Below are 20,622 nucleotides of genomic sequence, written 5' to 3'. Positions count from 1 at the left end.
AGAAAGCCTTTCACCATTATCTATCTTGGTTACTACCTTGCTTTGCCTAATGGAGAAATGGATGGAGGAGAGATTAATTTTGCTGCTTTTGACGCCTTTCTATCTTTCCTGTGTTTCATTCTGCCCTCCTCCAACCCTGATTGGTGGCAGTAGACTTTGGTTGCATTTAAAACAGTTGCTTTGGTAAATCTTATTATTTTAATTGTTTTCTTCAGATGTGTGAGCGTATTAAAATCTGGATGGTCATTTGATTTTGTGCCAATTCTGCTTACTTGAAAAGCAGCAGTGAGATTTCTGAGAGTACAAAATCCTGAGTGGAAAGCATATTTAAATTGTTAGGGTTTTATAAATCTGAAGTTTTATTTTGCCAGTGAAAACCAGGACCTCAGCTGCATATTTAATTGAAAGTACAGTATGTTTGAGGAAGAAAGAGAACATTATTTGGCCACAAACTCCTCCTGAGGTTTGACCCAATAAGAATCTAGAATGTAATGTGGGTAACATAACGTCCAACATTCATTGGATGATTGATGGCCTGCCACCTTGATGGCACCATTGGTCACTTGCAACTCATATGTTGTCTTCCTTGATGGAGCATAAGCTCATTAACATAAGCACAGTGCCTGGCACATATTAGGTTCTCAGCAAAGGCTGGCTGATTGATTTATTATTCATATACCTGAACCAAAGATCTGAGTGGGAGGAATCTAAAATGATGGCTAAGTACTCCAAATCATAGCTTGAAATTTTGGAACAGCACTGAAAACAAGTCACACTGACACCGTTCCACAAAGAAACTTTTTTTTTTTAATTTTAAAATTCTGCATCTGAAAACACAGTATAACAGAAAGCATTTACATACACCTGTGGTGTTTTTGGTATGATACAGTATTTAATACATCCACTGTTTTCTGCAAAAAATCTCGCATTGTCAGACAAAAAACAAACTCCCCTAGACAGAAAATACAGCTAAGGCACAATTTTTTTTCTGTTGTTGTTCTGCTAAATGAAAGACAGAAGGGTGCAAAAACGGGTAGTGCAATGATTGCTGGAGATCACATTCTACAACATGAAAAAGCATTTGGACTTTTTGAAACTTGGATTACTGGTCAATTTCAGATAGTTCAGTATCTCATAAAATAATCCTTTAAATAAATAGCAAAATATCTACATCTTTCAGTGTGTGCCATTGGAATTCTTTTCTTAATTATTTAACTTTAATGTATTTACATGTTCTCTTTTTTTTAAAATCAATAGATTACAAAATATTTCTGTACAGTTTTATGCATATTATGATCTATAACAAAATAGTTATTTTTTAAAACTATATCACCACCTGTCTCTGAAAAATGAGGGGACAGTAATAACTTATGATGAGGCCATTAACAAACACCCCAACGAACCAACAGTAACAACAGCAACAAAAAAGACAGGAAGAACTAGAAAGACTATTCCATTCAAAGCCAATGAGTTTACTATGAAAACCTTATTTTCTGTTGTCTTTGGGCTGGATCAGATGGTGAGGAACCAAAACAAAAGAGATTGGAGGCTAGAGGGATTGAGAGGGTGGCACCTCTAAGATCAGCTGGGAATATTTAGTGCAATCTTTCTCAAGCCAATGATACTCAACAAGGGCAAAGGATAAACAACAGAAATGCTGCTGATTTACCCTTGAGTGAAGTTCATAAAGTTACCAAGTCTTTAAGGGGTAAAAAGGAAAAGCTCAATGTTAGCACTTTGTAGGTAATTAAGTCAACCCATTACAGCTACAACATGCTGTAAGAGAGTACTTCCAGAGTTGGCTATGGTTTATAACAGCATCCAAACCTTTATTTTGCCCACAGGAACAATATAAGGTCATTTTTCTTAAAGACTGAATTTGTAAGCAATTTCCATTGTATCTGTGAAACTGTAAATTGATGGGTCCCCCAGTAGAAGGGATAGCAGCAATCTGAAGGTGCATTCTGTGATGTTGGCAGAGATCCGAAGAGGGAGACAACATCCAAGTTTCCAACGTAATTTTAAGGCCACATTTCAAAAAGGAGGAACCTAAGGCTTTGTTGTGTTGTGAGATGGAAGATGACATGCTCTGAAGAAATGGGGAGGTTATGGGCTTTCCTTCAAGAGAGGAAGGGGGATGGGATCTTCAGATGCAGAGAGACCTCTATGGAATGGGGGAGACATTAGCAATCCAAATATTCCCAGCCAAGAGGAAGGGACTCATTACAGACAGAGAGGCCCAGTCTCCCTCAAGGGACTTAGCAACAACAGAACCAAAGACAATTCGTTAACAATATACAAACAAGGGCGCATTTAACCGCGCTGAAAATTGGTACTCTGTCATCAGAGAAACCTGTACAGGATCTTGCTGTTAGATTGGCAAGGTTATACGTAATGCTTCCAAGTGTTGGACAGTGAGAAACAGAATTTGCATAGATTGTACATTCAGCTCAAGGAGATTTCGGATACCTTTTTCTCCCCCCTCCCTCAGGTAAACTTCTTAGCAGACGCTATGAGGTAGCACCTGTGGTAGAACTCATGGGCAAAATAAGGTAACTGAGGCAGAAGCAAAAAACAGATGATTGAACTAGACCAGTCAGCTGTGTGTGAACAAGAGGGCAGTCCCAGTTTCTACTGTCTTGGTTGTTATTGGACAGCAGCAAGCCAAGGAGAAGCAAAAAAAGGCCTGAATGCCATTGCCACTGATGGATACCATAGATTGGAATGTCTAAGCCAGATAAAACCTGTTCTAAGAGTCTCTGCTGTTGGGGCTGGGGGAATTTTACAAATTTGTCTAGCACCCTATCATTTTTGTCCTGGTAACTTTTGCTGTTTTTCTTTCACTTTAAAGTTGTTTAATATAAGGAATCCTCAGCTGGAGACTTCCAGGTAGGATATATAGCAGCAATAGATGAAGATGTTCAAATTCTGTGAACTTCCTGTCTCATAACAGGACACTAAAAGTGGATGAGAGAAAGGGATTGGGAATGGAAAATGGAGAATCTCTGTTGTTTAACAGCTGTCCTCCATAGTTGGGATTGGCTCCACTTTCCAAAAACATAGCCAGTAACTTTAGTGTGTGCTTGGTATGTGTGTGGGCTATGTATGTGGGGGAAACGAGGTTATAATGGAATCTGGAACCTGTGATTTCATCCATATTAAAAAACACTGGCATGGAAACTCCCTTCATTGGTACAGACCGCCAACTCACAGTCTTAGAGAAAAATACTAAGAGGTTAAGAAACTTGCTCTTAGTGGCACAGATAGATGGCATCTGAGAGATGATTTGAAACCAGGTCTTCATGGCTCCAAAGAAGGCCCATAATCCACCATGTGCTTGTCTTTCAGCCAGCACTCATCACAGGCAAACTTTTTATCTTTATTTCCAAATTTATGGGCTGGAGCAAATCATTCCCGGGAATAATTTGGGGAGAGGATATAGCTTGAATCATTTCCCACCAGGGCCATGAAGTAGCACAAGCAACATCACTGACAGCTGGAATGGGATCTGATGCTAATTATCTCCCCCCCCCCCCACCCCCTTTCTCTCTTTAGAAGAAACTGTCTCCTGGAATGAACACAATGGTGTGTTTAGATGGGTATTATATATACACATTCATACATATACATGTATACAATAGACATACATACATACACATATATGTGTGTACGTGTGTACAAGAAGTCTCCTGAGTCCTCCATCTCCTATGTAAAAGAATAATTTTGTTTCTTTCCTAATATTTCCTTTTTTTCATTGCTACTCTCTACTATTACTTCCTCTTTACAAAGATGATTGTCATTTAGAGTCATCTGCATATTGGGGAGGGAGGAGTGAGAATTTTTTTTTTAATGCTGTGATCTGTGAGGCTTTCCTGTTTAGCAGCAAATTCCTATGAATATGGATACATGACTGAATTATAGGCAGCCAGAAGAGCCTAAGTGGTGCTCCTGACCACATTGACGACTCTTTGGTACGCTGCCTTCTGCCAGTCAGCACAGCTGTAAGAAAATGTTCACTGGGAATAAATGGTGGTTACTTGTGGGTGGTTTTAGAGGACCACATCTGTCCCTTTCCTGGCATCATGAAGTCAAGGGGAAAATCCACTCAGAATTTGGGGATGGTAGTGCCTCATAGTGGACAGAGAGCTGGCCCTGGAGTCAAGAGGACCTGGGACACTGCTTGGACACACACTGGAAAAGTGACCCTAGGGAAGCTGCTACCTCTTGGTACTCCCTTAAGACTATAAGCTGCAGAAGAGTTGCTGATCTGCTTTGATAAAGGAGATTTTTCACTTTCAGTGTCCTATACCATATAAAATCTCAGGTCCAGACTAAAACAAAAATTTAAAACTGTTATCTGGCTATATCTTCAAAGGAAATGATCAGTTTAAAAAAAATATTTTTAGAGCAATGAGTATCAAGTTCTAATTCTATTTCAATTTGTTTTGACCTTTATGGGAATGGAGCCTGGGAGAGAGGGTGGGCATCCCCAAGGGCTGTTTTTTGGTTCCACTAGTTGTTGGCCAGGCACTCCCAGGCTGATTCACAAAAGCCTCTGTACAACCACAGGGCTCGTTTGCATCATAAAGTCGGTATCCAAGGGCACTAGCTCACAATTCATAAATATGTGCTAATGTGGGGCTTGGGTGAGACCTCCTCCTCTCCCTGAGCTGCTTTTATACATTTCCTTTTCTTGTGTCCTGCATCTTGCATGTTGGCCTTAACATTCTGTAGTTCACACTCAAGCCTGAATCAAATGTCTTAGATGAAAGCCTCTCAGACCAATTACGGTGGTGCTTTCCTGGAGGAGGGCCCGTTACAATTTGAAAAACCACACGGAGTCCTTGAACTCATTTCCTTTCTCCTTGACATGACTGGGGCTACTCTGTCCACATGCTTGCAGATCACTGGGATGAATTCTGGATTAAAGGTCCAAAAATAGGAAGCAAAGGGTAGAAGGCACAACTTGCTTGGGGATTTCCTTCTGCCTAAACTGGACAAAAAGGGTCAGTAAAAACTTGTCCAAGGGGCCATCTATCAGGATGTGGGTAGGGAGGCAAGCTTAGATTCCTTCCTTCCTCACCCCTAACCCCATCCTATCCTTTGATCTGATAAACCATCTCTTCAGCCATTTATAATCAGCAATCCCCCCCAGAAGACATACTCCCCAGACACTCTGCTCTGCAATGAAAGTTCAAAGCAGATTCCGGGGCAAACAACCCCAATGCAAACAAAACCTTGTGCCCAAAGAAAGGTTACTTTTCCACAGAAAGCAAGAGCACATGTTCATAATTGGCTTTTTCAATGGGTTCTGAAAATAATCAAATCAGTCTCTGGATAGGGCTGAGAAATAGGCTGAACGTTTTCATTTGGAAAAATGCTATCATGAAGTCTGGTGCAATTGGGTTTTCATTTAGAATTCTCCTTTTCACCAAATGTAACATCTACAAGGGTATATTCTCTGGTCCCAAAATGTGAAAACCCCAATGGGTATTCCACATCCCAACCTACTTTCCTACAGCAGGATGGATGGGGAGTTAAGCATAGAAGAAGAAATTCACAGCTTGGACTGTCCCAGAGCTAATTCTGGGGTTTTTCCATTCATTCCAGGATTTTAAAAGTTAGAAATGTCATTGAGCATAGTAGGTAAAACTTCTGGGTGATTGTAGGCTGACATCAAACCACACTGATACAACTGGGCTCAGGCCTAAAGTCACCACAAATAATACTGCTACAAATACAGATACTGAGCTGGCTGACTGAGAGAGAGGTTATAGATAGGTTTTGTTATTTTTGCTGCTTTAAAAATCAGAATGTTCAGTGAAGCTCTTACTATCGTACTTCCATAGAGGAACTCTGTGTAGAGAAGTATCTTGGTTCAGAAGTTTTTAACCTCCTGCACAATTGATTATGCACTGATACATAAGCAGCATGGGACTTCTATCAAACTGAGCCAAGATTTCTGAAAGCCCCTTTGCTTCAGTAACCAAGGGGCAAGAGTATTTCCATGAAGACAATTAAATTTTGTCTAGTGGGCTTCACACTTAGGATGAAACTAACCTTCTTACGCCATTCTCCTCAGTCATCTCACTTCAAATCTGGGCTCTGGAAGTGAGATTTGCGGGAGGATATTCATCAGCAAATGGGCAGGAGAAAGGAATGACTCATAACTGAAGGGTTGAAAGGGAAAGAAAAGTCCAGAGTGGATGAGCTGCAGTCTCTAGGAGTCTCCCTGGCTTTGGGGAGAAGCTACAAGACAGAGAATACAGAGGTCCAGAACCCTGTGGGCTTGAATTGGGAGGACCTACTGCTTTAACTAGGGGCTGGATAAGAGAACACCTGGAGGAATGGGGGGCATCAGCCTGCTGTTGATATGGGAGAGAATGAATCTGTCTCCTGCTGACAATAATTGGGTGGAAACACGCCGAGTGTTCCTAACACCCCTAGGCCAGCAAAGTCACAAATTGAGAACACAGCGGAAAAAGAAAAGTACGTGTCTTAGGAGTGAGATGGGGTTGAAAAAGGGTGGGGAGCCTTTTGTGAATAAAGGCAGCTTTAGTTAGTAAGATAACATAATTGTCAAGCTGCAAAAAACAGCACCTACTAATTAGTCATTGACTAAAACATATAAATAATAAATATCTAAAGTGTTCCTTCGATGCGTCCTTGTTTGCGTTCCTGGCTCCATATAACATTTAATGCTCTGACATAACATCAGCATAGCTGACCTCACTATTTCAAGTCCAAAGCAAACTTCAGTAGCTTCAAACCAACACTGTGGAGAGAAACAGAACAAGGGCTGGGTACTCCATGTTTAGGTCATTTTTGCAACCAAGTGTGCAGTTTTTAAAAGGGAATTTCACCCCTCAGGGAATGGTAGAGGATGATGGACGTGTCACCCTAATGACTTACTCCTCTCCAGTCTGAATGGGAGGGCCTTGGGATGGGTCCTTGCCTTGTTTGTCATGGACATTCATTCTGTTGAAATGAAGGAAAACCTTGATCTTTCTGGCGACTCAAGTAATTAGAAACTAAATAAAACCAAAACACCCCCAAATAAATGAAGATCCAAACCCCAATCTTATCCTTATGATCTATGTAAGAGACTCTAGCTGGCATCTCATGTAAGAAAAGAGATATCTTTAAAAAAGATTTCCAAAATATTCTGGGTCAAAAAGTTTAGGTCATGCAATTTGGTCACTCATAACCAGCACCAATCATGCACCCGGCAAGGTCTGGCCTTGGAGATGGCAGAACCCCAGCAGGTGTCTGGCATTGTTCTGATTTTTAGTCAAGGGACTCTCCTCAGTCCAGTGTCTCACCCATCTCATACAAGCTGCATATGTCAAACTTCCATTCTTCAGAGATTCAAACAAGTATCGCTTTTAAATATCTGTGAGGCTGTGTGAGATAACTGAACCCCTTTCATTGTTCCAATTTCTGACATCCATCTGCCTATGGCCCTAAACAGCTAACAGGAATGAAACCCTAGCATTTTCACTCCTGCAATGTACCAACTCCCTGCTACACTTAGATGGAAGTGTGGTCATCATTGTAAAGTCGATTTGACAAGTATCATTTCCTGCCTGAGCTATAAAGAAAAAGAGCCCATCTATTAAATGGGTGGTAGAGAACCCTCAACCTCTGGGAAATCACTTTGGGCTGTTCTTTCCACTTAGCATTCTGGATGACGTTGATGGATCTGATAAGCATTGATAAGGGCTTTCTGGTTGACAGATGAGTGAACATTTTTATCAGCTACTGTGAATTCCCACAGTCCTCTGGGACCAGACAAAAGACTGAACCCATGGTCTATCCAGATATCTGGCCAAAGGAAAGATCTTTAAAGAAGAAAAAGGGAAAAAAAAAAGTAAGACTGCCTTAGGACCAGTGTGGGGCAATCTACCAATCTCCTGAGCTTATTTGCAGGGAGAACAATGCCAGGCTCCAACTTTGGTTCTTGAACCCTAGACCTCAAACTGAATGTGAATATAAAAGTTCCCACCTGGGAACTACTGGTTGGAAGAGGGCTGGGGGTGAGAGAGGTTTCAGAATCCCATACAGTCAGGGTGAAATTCCCTTTTAAATCCTATAGCACGACCAGATGCTACCTCAGCCGACCATCGGGTTTGACAGCCCCCAGCTCAGACTTGGGGTCTGGGCTCAAGGAACTCCAGGAAGTTTGGCTGCATGTTTGCATGACGGGGCAGGCAGTGGGCCCAATGGCACAGATATCCATTGCAGACCAGACTCCTCCAACTAATGAGTCCACCCAGCTCTCCAACTTTGGGCCAGTGGTGGCTGCATTCCTCCGGGCTTGCTCCACATGGGCTAGGTTGATAGGGATGTTGAGGACTGGATTCAGGCCCTGAAAGCTCTGTTCCATGTAGGCATTATGAGGAGGTCCACCGTGTAGCTTCAAGGACTCATCTGAAAAGCCAAAGGAGAGAAACATAGTATAAATTAGTGAGTGCACAATTTATTACTGTCCTTACTACTGCTATTGTTACTATTTTTGAGAGTGGGTCTCCTGATCTCAGCTAGGCTACAAGCTTAGCTGCCACTCACAGGCCCAATTCCACAGTGGATTGGCTTGGGAACTCTGATCTGCTTCATTTCTGACCTGGACTGGTTGGTGCCCCTCCAGGCACGCTGGCTGTCCTCCACTCCCAGGAGCTCATTATACTTGGTGTCAAACTTAGTGTGGACATTCACTCGACTTTAGCTCTACTTTAGCAGCTCAGAACTCCTGAGTTCAGGAGATCCATCAGCATCAGCCTCCCCAGCTGCAGGAGTGTGAGGCACCATGACTGGGGAATGTATCATTTCATATAGAAGCCTGGGCATGGAACTAGGAGTAAGGACTCCTAAGTTCTATGGCTCTTCCCTGGTACAGTCATTGTCCTCCTGTGTCAGTTAGACAGTTGGCCTTCTCCAGCAAGGATTGCAGGACCTCAGTTTTAGAGCTGGCAGTCAACTCAGAGGTCAAATAGCCCATACTCCCCTCATTTAACAGGTGAAGAAACTGAGGACAGGTTAAGTGCCCAGGGTCACACAAGATGGATGACAGAGACAGCATTGAAACTTGGGTCCTCTGGGTCCTTAAATTCCCAAGGACTGTTTACAATATGCCTCACTGATTCCCAGGGTGACTCCAAATTAATCCATTCTGTTCACAGCCTAGTACACAATCTCCATAACATTGTTCTTGTGCTTAAATTCTAATGCTTATTTCCAAGATAAGAAGAATAGATTACCTTCTTCCTCTCTAAAGCTGGTTTTTTTTACTATAGTCTAGAACTTATCTTTTCTCACCTTCCCTATATCTTTTCTATCTTCCTTTTTGTGGGGGGTGGGGTGGGAAATAGGAGGGGTGGTCTAGCATTTATATGGAGCTTTAAATTTTGCAGAGTACTTTATGGGCAGCTAAGTGGAGCAGTGGAAAGAGTGCCAGCCCTGGAGTCAGGTGGACCTGAGTTCCAATCTGGCCTCAGACATGTACTAGTTGAGTGACAACAGATATGGACTAGTTGAGTGACCCTGAGCAAGTTGCTTAACCATGTTTGCCCCTGTTTCCTCATTTGGAAAATGATCTGGAGAAGGAAATGGCAAACCACTCCAGCATCTTTGCCAAGAAAACCCCAAATGGTGATACAAAGAGTCATATATGACTGACCAAAAAAAAGTACTTTGTAAATATTACCTTATTTTATCCTTACAATGCTCCTGGAAAGCAAGTGCTTTTATCATCCCTGTTTTACAGAAGAGAAAACTGAGGCAGAGGCTAACTCAGGGTCACAAAGAAAGTGTCAAAGGCCAGATATGAATTTGAGTTTAATGTTCTAATGTACGGCATGAGCAGCCCCTAGCTTCTGTAGTAGCTTCAATTTCTTTAATTTTATTTTTAATATTTTATCTTGACATTACAGTAATCTTGAGACTTCTCTTCAATATTTACCCATCTCCCATGACAAAATAAATTAAACAAAAATATCTAATACAGTGACTTCTGTCAATATTCTGTCTTAGTGGTCCTTCATCTCCTTGCTGTAAGAGGTAATGGCGGATACTACATTATCTGTTCTCTACGACTTTCCTTGCTGTTTTTCATTATGCAGATTTTGACTTTCTTCCAGTGATTTTTAAAAATTTTAGAAATTTTAAAAATTTACGTTTGTTGTTGTAGTGTGCAGTGCAACTATTTTGCATCAATTCACATGTTTCTCCCAGTTCCTTAGATCAAATTGAAATAATACTTGTAAAGTGTTTAGCATAGTACCTGGCATACAATAGGCACTTAAAAATGCTTTATTTCCTCCCCTTCCTCATATGTGTAATTTCAAATTCAGATAATATAGGGTTTTTGTTTGTTGGGTTTTTTGTTTTTTTTTGTTTTTTTGCCATTCCTCAAGAAATAGTTACGACTTTGTTCTCAGGTCTTCAGCCGCTAAGTGGTGCAGTGGGCCAGGAAGAACCGAATTCAAATCCCACTTCTGACATTTACTATGTGAGTCTGGGAAAGCCGTTTAACCTCTGCGTCAGTTTCCTCAACTAAATAAAGAAGATAATAACGACACTGTCCTGGTGTTGTTGGGAGGATAAAAGGAGATATTTGTAAAGAGTTTAGCACAATGCCTGGCACATAGTAAGTGCTTAATAAACGCTAGCTATTATTATAATTATAATTATTTATTGTTATTATATAACATATGTAGTAAATGCTATTATGTAATATACGTTATTACATAATATATGTAATATATGTTATTCTGTAATATATGTAATATATGAACCTTATTTCTGACAAACCATTTTCTAGTTTTCCCAAATAGTTCTTATCAAAAAGCAAGTCTTTACCAGTAATTTGTTGGGGCAGCTAGGTGGTGCAGTGGATAGAGCACCAGTGCAGGAGTCAGGAGGACCTGAGTTCAAATCTCACCTCAGACACTTGACACTCACTAGCTGTGTGATCTTGGGCAAGTCACTTAACCCAAATTACTTCATCCTGGGTCATCTCCAGTCATCCTGATGAATATCTGGTCACTGGATTCAGATGGCTCTGGAGAAGTGAGGCTGGTGACCTGCACAGCCCTCCCTTACTCAAACAAAAAGGTCAAGTGCAAGTCATGTCATTATTTCTCTGATAGTGTGGTCTTCCTTGGCAATGAAGGACAAACACATACACCAGTGATTTATGCTTTTGGGGGTCAAACAGTTGACCCCTATTTTCAAGGTCTTCAGTTTCTTCCTTATCTGCTCTGTTCCCTTGGCTACTTCTGTGCTTTTAACATCTCATTTCTTATCTGGCAGCACTACTCTGGGACATTCCCTGACACACAGTGTCCTAGGAAGTCTCGATATTCCACTTCACCACTACCCTGGGCCTCTCTGATTGGAGGTGAGACCATGAACTCCAAACCTCCCACCAAGGAGGGAGCTCAGCCCAGATCTCCTCCTTCCTCACTTGGCTGTACTACTCTGGGACTTCTCTGTCACCCTGTGTGGGTACCTTTCCTGACTCTCACCTCTAGCTTTTCAGTTTCCTTTGGTATACTGTCTTCCCCCAGCAGACTGTAAGCTCCTTGAAGACCAAGACTGTCTTTCTATTTTATTGCAAATTTGCATCCCCAGCATTTAGCTCAGTTCCTGACACATAGTAGGCACTTAATAATGTTTATTGACTGAGTGACTCCCAATTCTGATGACAACTGTGGTATAATATAATATTAGGTCTGGCAATACTATTACTCCTCTCTCCCATTTGTATTTTTTCACTATTTCCTCCTTGAGATTGTAGTTCTTCAAATGAACTTTGTTATTATTTCATATAGTTCTATAAGGTATTTACTCGGTAATTTGATTGGCAAAAAAATAAATTTGTAAATTAATTTAAGTTGCATTCTCATTTATTCCTATATTAATACGGCCCAAACATGAACAGTGAATCTTCCTTTTATTTCTGTAAAGTGTTTTGTAGTTTTATTTATACGAATCTTGCATGTATCTTGATGGGTCAATTGCCAGGTATTTAATGTACTTTATAGTTATTTTAAATGGAATTTTTTTATTTCTTTTCCTGGATTTTGTTAGTACTGTGCACAAATACTGATGATTTCCGTGCATCTATTTTGTACTCTGCTACCATCTTGAAGCTATCAATCATCTCAATTAGTTTCTTTGCTGATTCTCTATTTTCTAAGTACATCGTGTCAGCTGTCAATAGAGATAATTTTGTCTTCTTTTTGCTGATGTTTATATCTTGAATTTTATTCTATTGTGTTCTGCTAGAGATATAATATTTCTAGAATTATGTCAAATAATTGGGGGAGGAGGGGTTGGGAATACTTTTGCTTTATCCCTATTTGTACTGGAAAAGCTGCCAGTGTTTCTCTACTGCAAACAGCTCTTGGCTTTAAAATACATGTTTTTGATTATATTAAAGAAGGGTCCTTCCATGCTCATATTTTTTAGAAAACATGAATAAAAGTTTTTTTTTTGTCTAAGGCTTTTTGTGCATCTACTGAAATAATCATTTGTTTTTATTTTTGTTGTTTATATGATTAATTATGCTAATTGTTTTCTTAAGGTTGAAGTATTCTTGCATCCATACATGGTCACAGTAAATTATTTTCTGCATAGATATGGTAGTATCCTTGTGAGAATTAAAAAAAACTGCATGAATATTCATTAGGGAAATTGTCCTATAGTTGCTTTTCTCTTTTTTGTTTGTCTCTGCTTTAGACATCTCTCAGGACCATATTTGTCTCCATAAAAGGAACTGGATAGAGCGCCTTCTATTTCTATTTAAATAAATTCAATTTAAATAAATTGTGTAGCATAAGTGTTAATTACTTTTTAAATATTTGATAGCCTTCACTTTGAAATCTATCTGGTCCAGTGTTCCTTTGCCCCTACCTTTGGCAATTCATTTATGGCTCACTCAGCTTCTTTTTCTGAGGTTGAATTGTTTCAAGCTTCTTTTAGTTGTTTTCTTACTGTGGACATTTTATATTTTCATACATATTTATGAACTTATTTTGTGTTTTCAGTTTTGCTCACTTTTCCTCTAGTTCCATATATCAAGCCCCCCAAAAGACTTTTCCGTTATGTTTAAAATTAAACTTAACTTCCCCATGAAATTCTCTTTCCCAAAAACCATATTCCATCTTTGGCATCATGCTTTTCCATTTTTCTAGATTAAACATCTTGTATTCTCTCCTATTCTTTTATCTTCTAGATTCAATTTATCATGAAGTTTTGTCATTTCTTCTCTTGAACCATCTCACAGATACATTCCTTTTCTATCCCCACTCTTACTTCCCAATCTAGGATCTAATTCACTCAAAAAACATTTACTGAGTGCTTATTTTCGAGACATTGCTTTCCACATTATAGAGGATACAAAAATGAATGAGATATAGACAGGTCCTGCCCTCATCTTATCTTATGATCTTGTAGGAGAAACAGGACAATATTCATAGTTAACTACAATATATTTCCATGGTCTTCTAGCTGAGTTTAATCTTTCCTTTCTTCAGTCCTTTTTATGTACCTAGGACAGCCAGTCCACCTGTCCTAAAATACTGCTTTCATGGCATCATCTCATGCTCAAGAAATTGAGAGGCAGCTAGATGGGGCAGTGGATAGAGTGATAAGCTGCTCTCAGGAAGATGTAAATTTGAGTCCTGCCTCAGGCATTTACTAGCTATGTGACTTTGGGTAAGTCTCTAAACCTCAAGTCTACCTCCTTTTCCTCATCTGTAAAATAAGGATAACAGATGGTACAGTGTATAGAATACCAGGTCTGCAATCAGAAGATTCATCTTCCAGAATTCAAATCTGAGCTCAGACATTTACTAGCTGTGCGATCAAGGGCAAGTCACTTAATCTTGTCTGCCTCAATTTCCTCACGTGGAAAATGCAAACCATTCCAAACGGCTAAGAAAACCCCAAATGGAGTTATGAAGAGTTGGACACAACTTGAAAATGACTAACAATGAAAATGACAAGATGGGAATAATAATACCACCTACTTCACAAGATTACAAGCACATGCATAAAGTGCTTTGCAAACCTTGAAGCACTATATAAATATTAGTTATTATTTCTTCTAGAGATATAATTTTCCTAGTAATGCATCAAATAATTGAGAGACAATGGGAAGACCCTTGCTTTATCCCTATTTGTACTGAGAAAGCTGCTAGTGTTTCTTCATTGCAAACAAATCTTGGTTTTAAAAATGCGTTCTTGGTAATATTAAAGAAGGGCTCTTGCATGCATACTTATTATGTTTTTTAGTTCAGGTGTTGTTTTTTTTAAACATAAATGAGCGCTACAAGGAGTTTAAGTGCCTAGTGAATCATGTATCTGGCTTTCTGTACCCGTATCTGGCTTTCAAGGCCCTCCATAAAGAGACTTTGTCCAATTTATCTAATCTTAATTCTCTCTAACCTTATTCAGACCACTCACCTCACCATCCTCTGTGTATGTTCCCCAGTCTAGTTTCTATCTCGGTGCTTGTGTTCATTATCTAAGGTTCTGGCCAGAATGTGTAAACGTTTGGAATTCACTCCTTCCTCTTCAATCCTCCAAATTCTTCTATTGTTTAAGGCCCTGATCAAGTCTAAAATGCTCGATGTCCTCCTCCAAAATACTTCAAACTATAGTGACCTCTCTCTGTTTCATGCCTTCCTATCATGATAGTCAATACCATATGACCTAGCACTTGGGATCTCTTTCTGGCATGCTCCTGTTTCCCTATCTAGAATACAAGTATCTTGAGGGTGACGACCATGACTTACACATTTATATTACCCATAGCACAGAGCATAGGAAGGAACATACGTTGGTTTATCCATTCTCACTGATTTGAGTCTCTTGCCCAAGACCAGAGTGACTTTAAATTTATCTCTACATGTTAGAGATGGGAAAAAAATTTTCCTTTGTGGAGGGAAAGCTCTGGAAGGTATGGGCAACCCCAATAAGTGTTAGCAACAAATTAGCCAATAAACAGATGGGACCAGTGAAGAGTCAGAAGAATGACTAAGAGGAGGGAGAAGTTGGAGGAGGCTGGGACTCTCTTTCTGCTGGGGGAGAGATGGGGGACACCAAAGACTCTTTCAGTAGGTTCTGGCTCATTCTACAGTAACATCTGCAGCTGTGACTATCTATATAATCATAACTATTCAGTAATTCTATAGCACTTTATATCCTGCAACCATTTTATCCATGTTCCATCCCAGTAGGGAGAGAATAATAACTTCTCTCCTAGTGGGAAGGGAATGTCATTCTTGTCATTTGGCTGTTGAGGAGTATTAGTTGGGGTCAGAAATGGGAATTCACAGCCATGAAATTCTAGAACTGCCACTGAGCTGTCTCTGGCTGCATTATAACTGTTCTTTCAAAGCCTCTCTCTAGGCTGGCCTTACAAATGTAATGATAATGCCTCGCCTTTACATCGTCCTTTTAGCTTTCATATTCATGACCTCATCTGATCCTTACACAAACTGGTAAAGTGGGCAGGGAAGATAGCATTACTCTACCATTCCATTCTTTCTTCCAATAATTTTGTTGTTTTCATTCATGTTTGACTCTTCATGACCCCATTTGGGGTGTTCTTGGTAAAGATACCAGTGTGGTTTTGTCATTTCCTTCTCCAGCTTCTTTTACAGAGGAAGAAACTGAGGCAAACAGGATTAAGTGACTTGCCCAGGGTCACACAGCTAGTAATTATCTAAGGCCAGATTTGAACTCACAAAGATAACTTCCTGACTTTGAGTCTGACATTTTATCCTAGCTTCCCCACTTCCAATAACAGTAGAAAGAAATTTAGAGACAAAGCAGGTAAATGACTTTTGTAAAGGACTAGATAGGACTACAATAAATCCCTATTTTCCATTACAACCCCTCCCCATTTATTAAGTTCTAATTATATACCTGGGACTGGCTTAGGTGCTGGGGATAAAAAGAGATAAAACAAGCATGTATTAAGCACCTTCTGCGTGCTTAATACACTCTGCCAGATGCTAGGGATTTCAGGATGTGCTGGATCATTTTAGATCAAAGTGCATGTATTATATCCCTTACCAATAAGCTACATGACAGCAGGGCCCGCCCCATCTAATCTTTACATTTCCCTCAGTTACTATCACTGTGTACTGCACACAGTTGGTTCCTATTAAATGCTTATTGAACTGAATTAGAGAAATTGAATATAATCAGTCCTTGTTTTCTATTCTTTATGGCTAGAACTTTGAGGTGCTGATGGCTTTGCCACATCCAGGAAAAAAGGATTGGGAACAGCGCAGCTTTGGAACTGATAGGAAGATATGATTTTATAAGACTCATAATCACCTTCTTCTTCTCCTCCTCCCCTTTTCTACCTGTATCCCTGTTTTCCCAACCACATGCATCCCTATTTTTTTAAGTCTTGAACAGGGTTTATCACAAACTCTGCCTCAAAGCAGTCCCACTATTCATAAGAGAAGGAAGCAGTCATCAAGGAGGGGTAGATGCCGAATATTCTTACCGAATTGGAGGGGGGGGCATTTTTTTTTCCTTGATGAACCATCTGATTAGACAATTATGGATCTAGAGCTGAAAGGGGACTTGGAGGATACGCAATCCAGCCCTTTCATTTTACAAAAGGAGAAACTGAGGCCTGAAGAGTTCAAATGATGTGCTAAAACCACATGGGTAGTAAGAAGCAGAGCCAAGTTTCAAACTCTTATCTTTAAACTTAAAATACGGTGAGTACTCCTTCCACAGAGCCACACTGTTTAAGTCCCGTGTGAGTCTGGAGTAGGAAGGTAAGAATGGGTAGGATTAGGGGGACTCTTGAAGAGCTGGCGAGGGGCAGAGGTAATGAAGCGATTTGGGGGAGAGCTCTCTACTTCAGAGGAACAGGACTGACTTCATTTTCTTGCGCCTGTCCATCTGTGAATCCCCCTAGCACTACCTACATACATGAAATATATACATATATATATACACACACACTAAAATGGAGGAAGCAGAAGGAATAAGTGAAATCAGTTCCAGAACTGCGTGTATTTTCAGATATTTATCTATTTGTTGAATAATTTTGCTCATCTTTTTCTTCCAATTTTTCTTAAAAAGAAAAAAAAAATTCTTGTTATATAAGACGGCTTTCTCCCAGAGGGTCATCTCATAAAACAGAAGAGATACAGGGGATCTTTTTTTGAGAAGGGAAAGGGTTAGTTGATGTAAAATCAAAAAGCTACCAATAAAATTTTATTTAAAAAATTTATTTCCAAAGACAGTCCAGGACTCATTAGCTCAAGTGGGGACTCCTTGGATTCCATAATAAAACCTACGTTCATTCTTCTCATTCCTGTCATTTTGGTGGCTCTGTGAGGTCATAGCTGACCAAATCAAACTGAGGGAAAGGAGACCACGGTGCACATTCATGCCTTTGCTTATGACCCATCCAGTCCAATCTCACAAACATTTATTAAGCATTTTCTACATGTAAGGCAGCGTGTGAGGCAACAGGGATACTGTTCAGTGATAAGATGGAGGTTTGGGGTAAGACATGAGCCTGATGTAATTCACTGCTTTCCATTTCTACATTCTCCCAAATCTCACCAATATGGCACTGACAATATGTTTTCTCATTATGAATTAACCAGCTCATGATAACTGAATTTGAACCTATGTTAGGTTTTCATATTTGATCTCTAATTCAGCAAACCTAGGAGACCTTGTAATTATTTGTTAGGAGAGTATGGGTGCTACTTCCCTTACTTCCCCCTCATTTGCTGATACTTTTTCCCAAGGCTGAGAGGTAGCCTTTCACTCTTAGCAGACTACCTCCCTGACCTTTAGTCATTGGAAGGCTGAAAAGATTTTTTCCCCCAAGGCAAGTACCACCTCACGGGTTAGCTTGTTATCAAACACTTACAATCCAAGCCTTTGTGGTGGCAGAAAAATTTTGATTCCCTAGTATGCTTAGGGAATAGGAGATTCCAGTTAATTCAGAATAATCTTTTTGTGTTTTTTCAGATCCCATTCTTTAAATATTTCTAAAACTGATTAACTCATATTTCTGTTTCAGTGAGACAACCTACTGAACATAACTGATCATTTAAAATCTGAGTATCCATAGTAGGGTATCACTATAACCATCTCTCAGGATTTTAGATGTAGGAGGTATAGGAGATTGAGTTCAAGGTGGGTTGGCTCCAGAATATATATCCCTCAGAAATTACCTTTTGGAAGTACCATCTCCTACTGATTACTCTCTAATAAAAAGAACAAGAAGTTAGTTAAAAGTTCTGGTTAGTTACAAGTCCTTTCATTGAAGTGACTCATGGCTGAGCTGGTCTTAGAACACTTCCTTATCAGAAGATGCTGTGTGAAACTAGCTCCGAGTTGTCTCTGGTTCCCTGGGGCAAAGACTAGCAAAGGGAAGTAGAGAGCTGGCTTGGGAACCACAAAGACTTGGGTTTAAGTCCTCCTTCTGACATATACTAGTTGTGTGAACCTGGGCAAGTCATCTAACCTCACAGTGCTCTGGAGAATCAGAGACCACAAGGGGCAGAGTAGATGCCAACCTGAATTAGTGGAGAGAGTTTCCTCTTCTGAGACTTCCTCTTGTAATGAAATCACAAATCCAGTCCCATTCAAGGGAAGTTAATTAGAGCTTATGAGAAATAAGTAAATCTTTACTAATATGTATTTCCCTCTCTGGCCCAACTTTTCACAGGATCTTGGATAAAGGGAAGGACAACGGAGATAATAATAGCTTGATTTTATACAGCTCTGTAAGATCTGTATGGTAATTTACAAGTACTTCTTTTTATCCTCACAACAACCCTGAGACTCATGACCTTTCTCTCTGTCCATCCACCTATTGAGTGGTAGGATTGAGAGGTAAGAGCTATTATTATCCCCATTTTGCAGATAGGGAAACTGAGGCAGGTAGCAATTAAGTGACTTGCCAGGGTCACAGAGGAAATAAGTATCTGAAATCAGATTTGAACTTAGGTCCTCCTGCCTCCAGGCTCAGTACTCCCTCCACAGTACAACCTAGCTAGCTGTCTTTTATAAAGGAAAGTGCAGCTATTCCTTTAAAAGCAAAAAAAAAAAAAAAAAAAGCAATATTTGAATTCCATCTATGCTCTTACATAAGTTGTACCATTTTTTGAGGAAGTTTAATTCCCCTGTGTACAAGTTCTAACCTGGATATACTTATGACTTTTCTTTCTATCCATCTACCTATGATGAACTAACTTTGTGTTTTGTGTAAATTTAGTTTCCAAACACAGCTTTGGACCATTACAGGAAGAATGACAGAGGAGGCAATTTGAAGACTCTTCTGTAGTGACCGCCATCCTACGGGATCCTGGGAACTTCCCAAGGGGTCAGGAAAGGGAGGGAAAAGCTGAATAAAGAGAAAATTTGAGGCAGGGATCTAGGTGGGAATTCTTAGAGAAAAGCTTCAAAGTGGTCACTAGGATCAGAAACTTTTTCTAATAACCTAAATTGATTTTCCTTCTCTTCTTCAACAAGACTGAGTCAGGTCATTTGAGGCACAGACTTAAACACTCAAGGGTACAGGATAGAGATTTGTTTGAAGCACCCTCAAAATGGTCACTTCCACTTTCTGAGCATCAGTTTCCCCACCTACAAAATGAGGGAGTTGGGGTAAATTAGATGATCTATCTCTAAGATACTCTGTAACTCTAAATCTAGGATTCCCTGAATAAGACATACAGAGAGGCATGCTGGGTTTTCAGTTTTGCCACTGTAAATGAAGGTCACATGTATAAGTGAATCTTAATATTTTAGGGAAACAAAATGTATAAAAATCTATTCTTGTTAATGACTCAATCATGTATTTTTAACCCCACCCCCAAATTTCCGGTAAATCAAAATCATGTTATCCTCAGACAGTGGTGGATATCATTTGCCAGTGGAACAGAATCGGTTCCTTTGGTGGAAAGCCTAATTTTTCTTTCATAGTTTTATAATGCCTTCATTCTGCCTATGTGGAGTAGTGTTGGGGGAGGGGGAGAAAGTTCAAATAATAAAATGGTGACAAAGCAGCAAAAGCCAGGAAATTTCAAGTAAAAGGAGCAGCTAATGAACATTTTGAAATAGAGAGTTCAAAACCCTTATGAGAAGTGAGGCTAATGTGGGAAATACTATTACAATACCAACTCTTGATTCTTTCCTCAGTAATTAAATTTTCTTCAATTCTACCTCATCAGATTTCTTGAGATTACTAGGGACACATCAATAGCTAATTACTCTTGATGAATTGTTTTACAAATTGTATTTTCTCCCACCTCCATGTTCTTTGTCACTGGAACATTGTTAGCAAAATGTTAGCAATTACCAGCAAAGTGTCATCTGCTCAGCAATGGCTGAATGAACCTGATTTTGCTCATTTTCCATGAGATGGAGACATTCCCCAAAATGGAAAATTCAAGTTAGAAGTGGGGCACAGCTTAACCTTTGGGCAGCTCTTGGCTACTCTTTCTTCAGACTGACTGATGTCTGCACAGCTAGGGAGAAGTGGGGTAAGGCTGTTCTGTTCATCATTTCTGTGTGTCATTCGTAACTTTTTTGTGGTTGCTGAGTCATTTTCAGTCGTGT

General features: G+C 39.8%; 1 protein-coding gene across 1 annotated transcript in view; it reads right to left on the bottom strand.

The window, feature by feature from the left end:
* Positions 1 to 784: 784 nt before the first annotated feature.
* The window catches only part of XYLT1 (xylosyltransferase 1), a 422,682-nt gene continuing 402,844 nt past the window's right edge, over positions 785 to 20,622 (bottom strand). Inside the window, exon 12 of the mRNA XM_072598097.1 lies at positions 785 to 8,430. Within this exon, the coding sequence (XP_072454198.1) occupies positions 8,108 to 8,430 (323 nt within the window). The 3' untranslated portion in view covers positions 785 to 8,107. The remainder of the gene's footprint in view (positions 8,431 to 20,622) is intronic.

The sequence above is a fragment of the Notamacropus eugenii genome, chromosome 3 (assembly GCF_028372415.1).
Source record: "Notamacropus eugenii isolate mMacEug1 chromosome 3, mMacEug1.pri_v2, whole genome shotgun sequence".
Lineage (NCBI taxonomy): Eukaryota > Metazoa > Chordata > Mammalia > Diprotodontia > Macropodidae > Notamacropus > Notamacropus eugenii.
The sequence above is the reverse complement of the archived record's forward strand: the minus strand, read 5'-3'. Positions and strand labels throughout refer to the sequence as shown.